Here is a 12,830-nt window from a genome sequence, read left to right on the forward strand (position 1 = left end):
TAACAATCCTTCTGAAGCCATAGATGAAATAAGCCCCAAGAGTGAAATTTATTCACTCACATGGAGTAGATAGTAGAAGTTACACTAACTTGTGCAAAGTATAACAAAAAACAAAATTTTATTAACTTGTGCAAATGTTAGCAAATTAAAATTAAACAAATTTCAAAAATATCTGTTTCATTCAGTGCCAAGGAAAAGAAAAGTAATCACCACAAGGGCAAGTACCCACAAAATCAGTGATGTCGAGAAACCCACTTGTTGAGAAATTTATATGCAAAAACGGCTCGTTTGGGTTGAGAAAATATTTTACATAGAAGAGCGAACAACGTTTCGACCTTCTTCAGTCATCGTCAGGTTCACAAAGAAAGAGGTAACTGACCGGAAGCTGACCACATGTTTGAAAGGGGTTGTGTAACTGAATGTCAGAATGTAGAGGGCTCTTCTATGTAAAATATTTTCTCAGCTCAAACGAGCCGTTTTTGCATATAAATATAAAAGTACCCACAAAGAGTTAATGCACATGCAAGTTGTGTAGTGCTCCTATTGGTAGAGGGTTTTCATTACCTATAATTCACCAGCACAGTTCCCACTGAAATAAGTGAAATCAGGTGGGAGCTTCATTGAGCAGAGTTGTTATTATCTCGAAAATATTAAATCACACATACACAAAAGTGCTTATCATAAGATTTTAATTTTTAACAATTAAAAATTACTTTTTCAAGACTAAAATACAATTCTAAGAAGCAAAGTTTTATGTAAAACTGAATAAACTTTTGTAAAGTCATGCAAGTGTGGAAATTAGATGTTATATCTACTATAAAGAAAATCAACACAATACTTGGTGAACAATCCAAATTCTCACTTTTGAATGATGTTATACTTTGTTAAAACTCTTTTCAATGAGTTTTTTTTTATATTACATTATTCAGCTTAAACACATAATAAACTCTAATACTTGGAATACATATTCAAGTTTGTAGGAAAAGCAAGCAGAGTATTTCAACCTACCCGCACTTTAATCACATGACTCCTGAAATTACTAATGATAACTGCAACATCTTTTGAGCCTGGTGGAGAATCTGTGCCTTCATGGCTGAAACACAAAGTTCGATTTCAGACGATTCAGTTAAATCATATATTTAAACACCACTTCTTCTAAGAAAATAACTTGTAACACCAAGTGTTTGTTAGGGAGTAATCAATATACATATATTATGACTGAATTTATAATGATATCATATAATCTTAAAATATATCTTTTAATTAATTTAAGTTTCTGTGTATTCCACTACTCACTCACAACATAAGCAACCACCCACTCAACTACACATGGCATGTTTTAGTAAATATAAAACCTATGAAACACATTGATGATAAAATAACTAAAATAACATCTGAAAGCCACTGAATCACAAGACTAGTAGACAATCTTAACAACAGAAGCATCTAAAGAAACTTATGTTGGATAATACAGTATAATGACTACTGACAGAATGGAAACTCTACCTTAATGCAGGAGTATAAAAAACATGTACTAACTTAATGTTAACTTTACCTGAACTTGATTCACAGATAAATGTCTGTGTTGCTTCTTTTTACCAGATAAACATTTGTAGTTTCAGCAGTTACAAAAGGCAGTGTAACATGAATTTATATACTAACCTAAATAAAAGTGTAGAAATTTTGAAAATACTTTTTGTACAAGGAACAAAATGCTTGAAAAATGTTTCTTCTTTATTATTAAAAAATCTATTTGCCCTCTCTCTGTCCCACAAAACACATACAAAGAAAGTAAATGATAAAGTTTAGACATTTGCTTTTATTTATATTCATACACTTAGGTGCATAATAAAAATGTTTTATTTTGGACTGACCAAAAATCACCATAAGCTAAACGTTTTGAGACTAGTCTTCAAATCTCCTGATCACAAGAACACACATGATTGGAAACACTTAAATTTAAGAAAAATATAATGTATTAAACAAAAATGAGGGTTTGGAAGAGCGGAATGTATGAATATGCCAGGATATCCTATAAAACACGTTCAAATTAAGATATGATTAAAAGTATAAAAAATGGAATGTTTCTGTGATCTACACTCTGAAGATGTGTTAGGGTATCAAAACATGTTGAGCATACTGGTGACAGTAGATCAGTCTCAAACAAAAAATTATTTTTAACTGTAACGTTTAGTTTCTTGTCATTTTATACAAGTATCCAAAAAACATTTTGAAAAAAATGCTCTATATTCAGTTTTGCCATTTTGAGGAAAATGCTTATTTGTTGATTTCACAAAAGATACTGTGAAGTTAAAGTTGTTTCACATCAAATAAAAACCATTACAAATTACTATACAAAAACTCAAAAAATGTTCTGTTATTTACTTGAAACAGTTTTACATGATTTTGTTATTTGTGAATGGATCACTTGATATACATGAATCTTTTGAGTCAAAATACAATATCATAGGTAGCTCAATTTCATGGAGTTGCTCATATAAAGTATTTCATATTGAAACTCTTCACATATATTCAATCACATATTTTGTGGTTTTCAACTTTTAGTCATTAAGTTTTTACAGCACAGCATGAAGAATATCCCAAAAATAAACTGACAAACCATGATTAAAACTAATGCCACTGTGAATGAAAATGGTGTTTAATATAAACATACATGTATATATATATTTAGGCTTACACTAGCAACCTTGATTCTTCCAAAAGACAACATTTACAATAAAAGCATCCAGCTGATGTATTAACCCAGTCTACTCACTACAACTTATCTGATTTTTTTCTATTGAAAACTGTATTTTGATTTTAACCCTTCTCCTACAGGTCACAGGTCAAAGGCCATGTCATTTCTTTTGTTGACTTGCATTCAAACTTTTGTTGAACTACTATTTTATAAACTTATGTCAATAACTTTGGAATCAAATTGTGAATTACAATTTAAGCTTTAATATTATATATACCAGTTAATTTCTTAATTTAAAAGTAAATAGGAAAAGAACACACCTAAATATAGATTTTAATGAGTCATGTGGTATGTTGAATGCAGTACTGTTTAAAATTAGATATTTGTGATGTAAAAAGTCCATAGTTTTGTACTAATTAGGAACTGAAATTACTAATATTAACAAGCTATAATATAAAATAAGAACCATATACCTCTTTATTTTGTTGAGATATGATTTATATATTGAATCAAACACAGTGGCCTCATTCACCTGCTTCCATTTTTAGAACAGTCACTGATTTCAAGATTTCGTGATGTATGTTGTGTGTTTAAGTACACTCAAAGTTTCACATTTTTATAAAAATCTAAAAACATCTTAGTTACTAAGCTTCATAAATTATAGTGGAATCCTATGGTATCATTATAGTTATTTATGATTTTTTGGTTATTCAACTGCATATATAAAACCTAAAAAAAAAAAAAGTTTAATATCCTATACATGTGAAATTTTAAAAGCCTTAGCAACCTATGTCCAGCAGCAACCAAGTTGAAAGGTCATACATAGCAAGAGATACTTGTTGGCTTTACTTCTTGATTTATTGTTCCATATTTTACAAAAAACAAGTTGAATAATTTATTTCCAAATAGTAATTATCTATATACACATATAATGTATAATTGAAACGTGACTGTACATTACAAAATAACAGCCCACTAAAACTCAGCTAAGACAGGAAAGACTAAAGATCAGTCTTATATTATTGGATTCATAACATAAGTGTGTGTACACATAAGAGAGTTTCATGAACTTTTCTTACCTAACAATCTCATAGATATCAGAAGAGCGACCCTGCCTAAGACGTAACAGCCAAGCACCTGGTTCTGCTTTCAATTGGAAATATCCCTGTAAAAATAAGCATTTACATTAGTTGACAGAGAAAGCAAATAAAATCACATCTTATTCCCAGAATTAGGTTTAACTAATAAAAACACTAACCTTTATCAACAAGTGTGGACATAATTGTATGAATGAAAATTCAATTTAGGACTTCTTAAAATATTAAATACAAAAATTGTATATACGAAAGCTTAAAATTAAAGAAGAGAATGCATCATAAGGAAGGACATCATAAATTTTACACAATATATTTACAAAGTTTTGATGAAATACAACTAAATATAAATTCATGTGAAAAAAGAAACATTGGGACATAAATTATTAGGTGGGTCATCATGTAATGTGCCCTGGTTTTTTTAAAGAGGTACTAGAGAAAATAAGATTCAAATTGTATATTGGGTACATCATCTATCCAGTTTAACCTTAGCTCCACTCACTTTTAAATGTGAAAACCACTTTGTTTAGCTACAAGATTGATGTTATAAGTATTGTTTAAATAAGAAATATAGTCATTTTTCTTGCATTTCTGCTACATAGTATTTGAAAACTATGCATATCCAATCTTGTTCTGGTTTTTAAAATCTTTTCAGTATTGAAGCATTATCAATATTTCATTAAAAAAATTGAATTAACAATCAAAATCTTAAGTTGTAACAAGAGAATAATTTAGCTAATAATTAAGGTAAAATATTAATAAAAAGCAAATACTAAAAAACAACAACATAAATGCAGTGGTGCTTAACTTACCAAATTTGCCATTACAATTGTGTCCACCATTACTGGTGTACTGTTTGTTCCAAGAGTAAATTGAAGTCCACGAGGTGGGTTACCGGAAGATTGTTCAAAACAGTGGCCTGTATTGAACATATAAAAATAGACAGATATAAGATGATTTCTTTTTTTTTGTACTACCTTTGGCTGACTATTTTAAATTATTATTCTATCTATCTGTTTCATGCTGTGATACCATTGGTAAAACATCTGGCATACTCTCATTTTATTTTTTCAGGACACAAAAATTCTTTATTATGAACATTAATATTTCTTTCAAATGCTTTGGTAATAAATGACTTTAACTAAATTTCTTTAATATTTTAAACTACTGGATACCAAATACTGGCATTCTAAAACAAAAGATCACCAATAATTTTAATGTTTAATAAACCACTGAAATAATAACAAGAAGATTTGAACATAACAAAGAATAATATGTGTTGTTTTGTTTTTTATTATATTAATACTAATGTAATAAAACATGCATTGTACCTTCTAGTAACAAATGTTCAAGTTCAAACTCTGCATACACATGGCTTTCAACCTGAAATAAGGTCAAATAAATATTTTAAATTGTAAATATGATTTCATGATCCAATTAACAAAGTGTACAGTAAGCTTCTACTATATATTTAATTTAAAACTTTTGCTACAGGCATCCTTTTCTACAAGTCACAAGGTTTAAATGAATTACATTCACAATCTAATAAACTAATTTCTAATCATAATACATGATTAAAGTAGGAAGAAAAATGTAGTTAACACAAATTTTAATATTATATGTTTTAACTTTTTAATATTACAAAATAATATAAAAAAAATCCTAGTTTGAGAATTGTTACATTTGTTATCCACATATATCCTCTCCTCTAATGTACTTACCACACATCCAAGAAGTACAAAATTTAATGTAAATTACTCCTTATAATATTATAATCTCTCAGGCTAAAATAATTTTTATAGCTTTCAATCTTTTTTGATTACAGAACAATAAAACAGAGAATGGCATGCCCACCTGTTAGCTCCTTACAGAAATTACCAACACTTCTCTATGATGTTTGAAACTGTATTACTTGTAATCATTAGAAAGCGATGATTTTATTCTATCAAAAAACATATTACACTACATTGTCATCTATACAGAGAATCGTCTGTTTCACTTCCAGTTTAGACTTCATTCCAATGAGAAACACCTAAACAAGATTAGCTGAATTTTTAATAACTCTTGTCACATAGTTAGAAAGCCACAAAACTGTAATAGTTATGGAGCATTGTCTGCCTTTTGTATGTTACTATTCTGTGTTTTTCAATGCATCATTTAGGTACACAAAAAAGTATTTAGTGCAGTAGTACTGTTAACAAAGCAGGGTTAAGAATCACAATTACAAATTTTTAATGTTAGATTAGACAAAATAAATAATAATAACTTTTTATCAGGAGTAGTTCATGTAATATGTAATTCAATAAGATAATGTGGACTACATGTTCACCATGCGATTTACAAATTATATGATGCAAATTTGTTTTAGTGGTTACAAGGTTGAACAAATTGGCCAACCTCACATACAGTAAAGGCACAAAAAACGACAAACTCATGAAATACTTACGAAATACATAATCAATTTAATCTATCTCAAACACAATGTCTTCAAAACAAACCATTTTTTCTTTGTCTTCTAGCTCTTATTGTAAAAGTGAAACTAAAGGTTACACTACACAGTTATTAATTAATTATTTGTTAGTCCAAGGAAGAGCCTAGGGAGGTGACAAAAGCTATTAATAATACAAATTTTATTTTGTTGGAAATTCACACTTTCCAGCTAAGTTGGTATCAGACAATGTTTTTAAATGCTACTAATCTGAATAAAGAAATACAAAAATCACATAAAGCTCTGATTCTAATTTAAATACACCTAAATCATAAACACTGTAAATTAATGTCTAACAATATAATTAAAACTAACCAAATGACATATATATTTATATTAGAGTATTACCAGTAGAGCTAACAGTCCTGAATCTAACCCTGAAAGGAAAAACCAGTACTTGAACAATAACAATGCAAAGTTGTATAAAGTTTCATACTCATAGTGCAAGACTTATGAGAAAAGAGAGGTGAGGATGGCTTGTAGTCTTGGATAGTTCAGTGGGATAGAGCAGTAGACCTGATAATCAGTGATGACGAGAAACCCACTTGTTGAGAAATTTATATGCAAAACCGGCTCGTTTGGGCTGAGAAAACACTTTACATAGAAGAGCGAACAACGTTTCGACCTTCTTCGGTCATCGTCAGGTTCACAAAGAAGACCTGATAGCCAAAACTCTAGGGTTCAAGCCCCAATCCTGAAGTTTCTTTTCACTTATCAACCTTCTTGCTTATAAAAATGTTTCTTCAGAAGTGCACTCATTAATTCATATATTCCACTATGGTTTACAGGTATATTAATGGTTGCTCTAAAAGTAAAATAGAAAGAGAAACAACTACAGCTTTGTACCTGTTCTAAGTGAATGTTATCCAGATCATACGGTGACCTAATTACTTCTACCAACCAATTCTCAGGTGTTACCATAGCCAAGGTTAGTAGTGGAGAAGTTGGCATGTTAGAGAAAATGGCTACAGGTCCTTCCCCTAATTCTTCTTCAGGACTAAACACTGGCTCTGGCTCCAACACCAAACGGAAAAAACTATATGGATTGTAAAACCTTGATTTATAATATCAGTAATTATCAGCAACAATAATATTATATAATACATATATATTGATGCATGCCACATACTGATTACTCTATAAATCTGTAAATGTTTTGCAAAAGAGTAAAAATTGAGACTGACCAGGCTTTGATATATTCAATGTTGAAAGACTCATTCTTCACTGTTTTTGTTTTGTCAATATTAAAACTGGCAAAATTTTAATCCTTTGAGTGTGTAATTAAATTCCAGGTGGGTTCTTGAAAAGTGTCAACTATCCACTAAAATATGAAATTTAAGAATTTGAATTTTTAGTACTTTTTTCAATATCAAAATCTACTAGATGTGGTTTTGCTCAGTGATCTACACACAGATTCTTGTACTATGAGGAAAACATTTTGTGATACTGTGGGTAAATCTGCTTGTAAGAAATACCAGAAACTCATAATCAACAAATAAACAAATTAAAATTGTACTCTTTTTCAGTTTTTATATTTCTAGAAAATGTACACAAGCTCACAGCAAAATGTGGCACATTTTAAACTTATGATGGTTAAGTTAAAGTACACAATGTGGTAAAACAGCTTTTCTGGTTAATAACATCTGTGTTCCTACAGTATTATTTATAGTCTACCAAAATTACACTCAAACCTATGATGTTGAATTTCCACAAATAAACATATTAATGATGCATTTGAAAACATGTTGTAATACTTGAAGTACAATCAAACACCAAGTACCTTTTTAAAGGCATATTAGAATGTTTTTCCACACAGTTCATGAATATACGGAACTTAGCATTAATCACACGCTTCAAGACCATAAGCAAGGGAGCTAGCTTCTGTGCTCCTCGGGAGACTGGATCAACAACAGCCAATACCTCATGAGCAGGTTCTGTTGAATCTGCTGCAGGTATTGTGATAACACTAATAAAGAAATAAAGAAAAATAGAAAAATTGTACTCACATAAATAGCAAAAGCATAACTCTAAAACATAAGATTACACAGTTTTAAATAAAAAAATTATTCCATGAAATCCTATCTTAAAATGCAGTATTTATTCAATTACTAAACACGATAAATAGTGCTGCATGAGAAAATTTATGCCATTTAAATATTTATAAGAAAATTCTCTACTCCAAATGCATTTACTTTTTTTTCACCTTCTTGAAAACTTATTTTAGAAAAATGTCAAAAGTGAAAATGTCTTTAAATTGTCTAGGCTGTCAACTAAAATAGCCATTATTTTTAATTCCAGATAGCACTGAGACATATCATACCTTTGCTTATCACTGTAAAATTTAACATCATGTCTGACACGATTTGGGGGATTGGCTAGTAATAACGATGCAGCTTTCATCAGCAGCTCACTACAAAAATAACATCATAATATTTTACAATTCAGACACATTTCAAAATCAAAAAAAAGGAAAATAAGAGACAGTAGCATACCAATTACAGTAAAAGAATAAAAATAAATAAAGGTGAAATTATTTTCAAAATTTTCATTCTTATAAAAATTTGTAATTTATTTCCACATATTCATGATCCATAAATGTTATGAACAACCTCTACAAGGTAAAATTCAGCCATTACTTTTGTGGGTATAATTTCTTAGTTTTGACAAGTAAAAAAATCAGTTTTTTTCCTAATAAAAAAAATGTTCACTTCACACTTACAATACATATAGTAACAAAAGTTTACAACTTAGAGCAATAATCTCTTCATAAATTCTAATATTTTCACTTCACATCACAAAATTATCTCCGATATATTACACAATCCACACAAAAACACTGGCAACATCCCAAAGTAGTTTCAAACAAGGCTTGCACAGAATTATAAAAAAATTGAAGTTAATTTTCTTTTAATATAAGAATGAAATAACAAAGCAAAAAAGAAAAAATATAATTAAATGTTTTTTCCAAAGTTAATGAATAGAATGCATTGCACTCATACCCAATATTTATTTGTTTCTGATTTTCACACTCAATTTTCAAAGTTTTTGATTTTGTAAATGTTCTTATTTTTACTTTAAAATTTTTAAACTGAAATCTGAGCATTCTCCTTGTTCTAAATTTGATTGTTATTTAACAGTGTTGCAGAGGTGGATAATTATTTGTCCAATGTCTTCAGGAAACTCAATATCAACAGGTGCACCCATACAATTTCAATGTACCTGAGAATTGTTCATTTTAATAGTTATGTCATATTGTAAAATTACTAAAAAGACATACTTTAAGTGACAAATATTGCACAAACTTAAGAACTTCAAACTTGAAAATCCAAAATTATAAGGAGAATGATTTGATAACTTGACCAAGTCATAACTTCTTCATATCTAGCTGAGAACAAGCTATAGTTTTAACCTCATGACTTCAGGTAATCTAAAAACAAGTTAAAAATTCAACCTACAGTTTGGAATGAGAAAAGCTAACAAATTTACCATAATATCATTTTTAACTTCCAGTTAACAAAGAAATACACAACTACTATTCAAACAATATGTCATATTCTTAAGCTTTTAAATTCCAATTAAATTTATTTGAAACATCTAGTAGACCAATATAGTGCAAATGAAAAATAATGATAATCCAAACATTTTTAGTAGGTACACCTTTCTTGTTTATGTGAGTTGATAACCATACTATCAAAAATAATGTATTTCTTGCCTTACAAATTTTTGTTATACTCTCCACCAACTTAAAATCTTATTACTATTTTTTAAAATATTTTTTTAACACATTGTTTGTTTTAAAAAGCTAAAGCATATTAAACTTGTTTATTTAATAAGGAATTATATAAAATATTAATCAAAAGTTTAGGGAGAGGAGTACGTCTATAACTGAAAACTTTTGTGGACTGCATCTGTTTGCTGAGGACAACTTTCAAACTATCAGCTAAGAAAAACATGGTGAGTTATAGATTTTAATTTCTTTCTTCTATAATATATCCTATAGTTCTCCATGTTGGATCTGATAAAGACTTGTAATTGTTGTTTCAAACATCATTCTGAACATAAAAGGCAGATGTAACCCATAAAAGTTCTAAGCCAGTACATCAAGTTATTTTTAACTTGCATCTGCAGCATAAAGTAAAAGAAAACTGAGTTAATCAAGTTCTATGCAATGTCTGGAAAAAAACAGCAAGCCAAAAAATAAACAAACCCCTCATACATCTCAAAACATACATAAACACAAAAACAGATGTTTTAGAAAATATAACAAAAAATGTTTATATTTTGCCTTACATGCAATATTGTCAAATAATTAGCATATTTCAAAAAAAGCAGCTATTGTTGATTTTTATCACAAACAACTAAAAATATAAATTGTCAAACACAAGTATACTTTCTAGGACAATTAAGTTTAATCTGTAAGCAACTTTAAGCCTTAAATACTGCAATAAAAAGACTTTTATCCAGTTTACCATTATGCTATTAACTTTCAATCACAAAACTAAAAAATGAATATAAGCAGTTATACTTTTCTTACTTATAAAGATTAGAATGTATTGTTTTGATTAGGTCAGCACTATTTATACTTCAGCCATAAACACAATAATATCTCATAATGTTAAACCAGCTTAGGAGTTATGAAAAAAATTAAACTTTATAAAATTAAATAAATTAAACATTCTAATTAATACTAGTTACAAAAGTAATGATAAAGAATTAACCCTTTAGGTGCTTTTTTTTAAAAGTACATTGATGTTTATATAAAATGTTCAGTTAGATCGAGTTTATCCTCTAATAAAACATTTGATATGGTCAAAGACACACATGAAAACAGCTGCTCAGTACAACTTGAATATTCAAATTATGTACTTAATTTAACATAACTTGCATATCTGATTTAATGTTTGTTTGGAATTAAGCACAAAGCTACATAATGGGCTATCTGTGCTCTGCTCATCATGGGTATCGAAATCTGATTTCTAGCAGTGCTGCTAGTGGGCTTTATATCTGAAGATATAAGAAGTCCAATATAGACACCATATCTGATTTGACACAAATCACTTAATTTCACAAAAAAAGTTGAGTTATTATTTACCTTTCACATGTTGTACTTATTGTTAAGAACCCTTTCAAATAAGCAAGTTATTTCATATTTAGGCCAGTTTTAGGAGGTGATTTGCAAATAGAGAAAAATAACAAAAAAACATGAGCAGTTACTCTTTCCTTGTGAACACAGGACTATCACCTTTTTTTGAGAGGTAAGACAGTAGGTTTGAAAACTAACAGAATGCCACAGTGGTCCATATTCACAGTACCACACAGTCCTGTGTGCTGGTTAGACAGTCCTCAGCAAAGCATACACTTGTCTAATAACTGTCTATGTATGGTGCCATATTATAAAATAAACTTATAAGTGACTGGAACATTATCACCATCCTCATTTGCAACATTTTCAATTTTACCTGCAGAGTGTAGCCATTCAAAAACATACCTACTATTTTGACTCAGATAATACAAAAGCCTTGAATCACCATTTATACAATTTCTTAGGGTTGTACTGGTTTAAAACCATTCATCCTTTGAATGCCACTGTCATTTCTTCCAACACCAATTCCTTTTTTGGACCAAAAGGTTTTGTGAATTTGGGAATTATCATGTCAGTGTGGATGCACACTGAATAACCTGTAATGATAAGAAGCACTTCTATCAACTTGATAATTACTGTTTGCAAAATGTAGGAAGCTCACAATCAATTCATCTCTATCCTTAGTAAGGACGTGGCAGAAATCAAGAGTGTCAGTTAAACAAAATGTGTCTCAGTGATCCTATATCTTGGGTTAATTCACTAAGCCCACTGTGTTGTGAAAAGCAAAGAATGCTTTCACCTGTTGAGAGTTTACAGGTATCTGTTAACTAAATTGTGAATGTGGTTTCAAATCATTATATTCCTTTTATACAAACTGATCAGTATAAGTTTGTTTCTGTTACAATGTGGTCAAACACAGCATCATCCAGGAATAATCTCTAACAAAACTAATAGGGTCTGCATAATTTATATTCTAGTCACCTCTTTGTTTCTTATTATCAAAGTTGTAAATCCAAGGCCAAAAGTGTTCATCACCCACCTCCAATCATTATTTGCACCAATAAGTCCATAGATAGTTTGACTGCCATAAGTTGATCACATAAATGTGAAGGTTGGTGTCTCTTACAAAGCCTAGTCATGGGAGGACGTTTATTTGTAGTTGTAGACGCACCTGTATGAGCAATGACAACATGTATATATTACATCCTGCACCATGTTCCCATGATCTGAACTTGAAATTTGATCCTTTCAGAAACAAGAACCTTGTAATCACTTTCAATGTCACTATTATTAATAGTCTCCATGGACTCAGCATTGTCATTTCTGCTAGAATTGTCTGCATCAGTATCAGTCATAGTACCAATCACATCATGCTAAAAAACCATCATCAAGTAACTTGGTAACGAACCCAAATCACTGCCAGCTTTTACATCTTCAAATATGAAAACACTGAAGAAATTTGATGCC

The 12,830-nt window shown here is 29.7% G+C and overlaps 1 protein-coding gene across 9 annotated transcripts in view; it reads right to left on the minus strand.

The window, feature by feature from the left end:
- Nucleotides 1-12,830, minus strand: part of Uggt (UDP-glucose-glycoprotein glucosyltransferase) — a 93,601-nt gene that overhangs the window by 27,946 nt on the left and 52,825 nt on the right. For all 9 annotated transcript variants that reach the window (XM_076468025.1, XM_076468021.1, XM_076468026.1 and 6 more), the window contains exons 25-31: nucleotides 8,601-8,690; nucleotides 8,061-8,246; nucleotides 7,127-7,316; nucleotides 5,124-5,175; nucleotides 4,605-4,711; nucleotides 3,778-3,863; nucleotides 1,009-1,093 (exon numbers count right to left, since the gene is read on the minus strand). In XM_076468025.1, coding sequence (XP_076324140.1) covers nucleotides 1,009-1,093; nucleotides 3,778-3,863; nucleotides 4,605-4,711; nucleotides 5,124-5,175; nucleotides 7,127-7,316; nucleotides 8,061-8,246; nucleotides 8,601-8,690 — 796 coding nt within the window. The remainder of the gene's footprint in view (nucleotides 1-1,008; nucleotides 1,094-3,777; nucleotides 3,864-4,604; nucleotides 4,712-5,123; nucleotides 5,176-7,126; nucleotides 7,317-8,060; nucleotides 8,247-8,600; nucleotides 8,691-12,830) is intronic.

This window comes from Tachypleus tridentatus, chromosome 11, assembly GCF_004210375.1.
Source record: "Tachypleus tridentatus isolate NWPU-2018 chromosome 11, ASM421037v1, whole genome shotgun sequence".
NCBI classification, from domain to species: domain Eukaryota; kingdom Metazoa; phylum Arthropoda; class Merostomata; order Xiphosura; family Limulidae; genus Tachypleus; species Tachypleus tridentatus.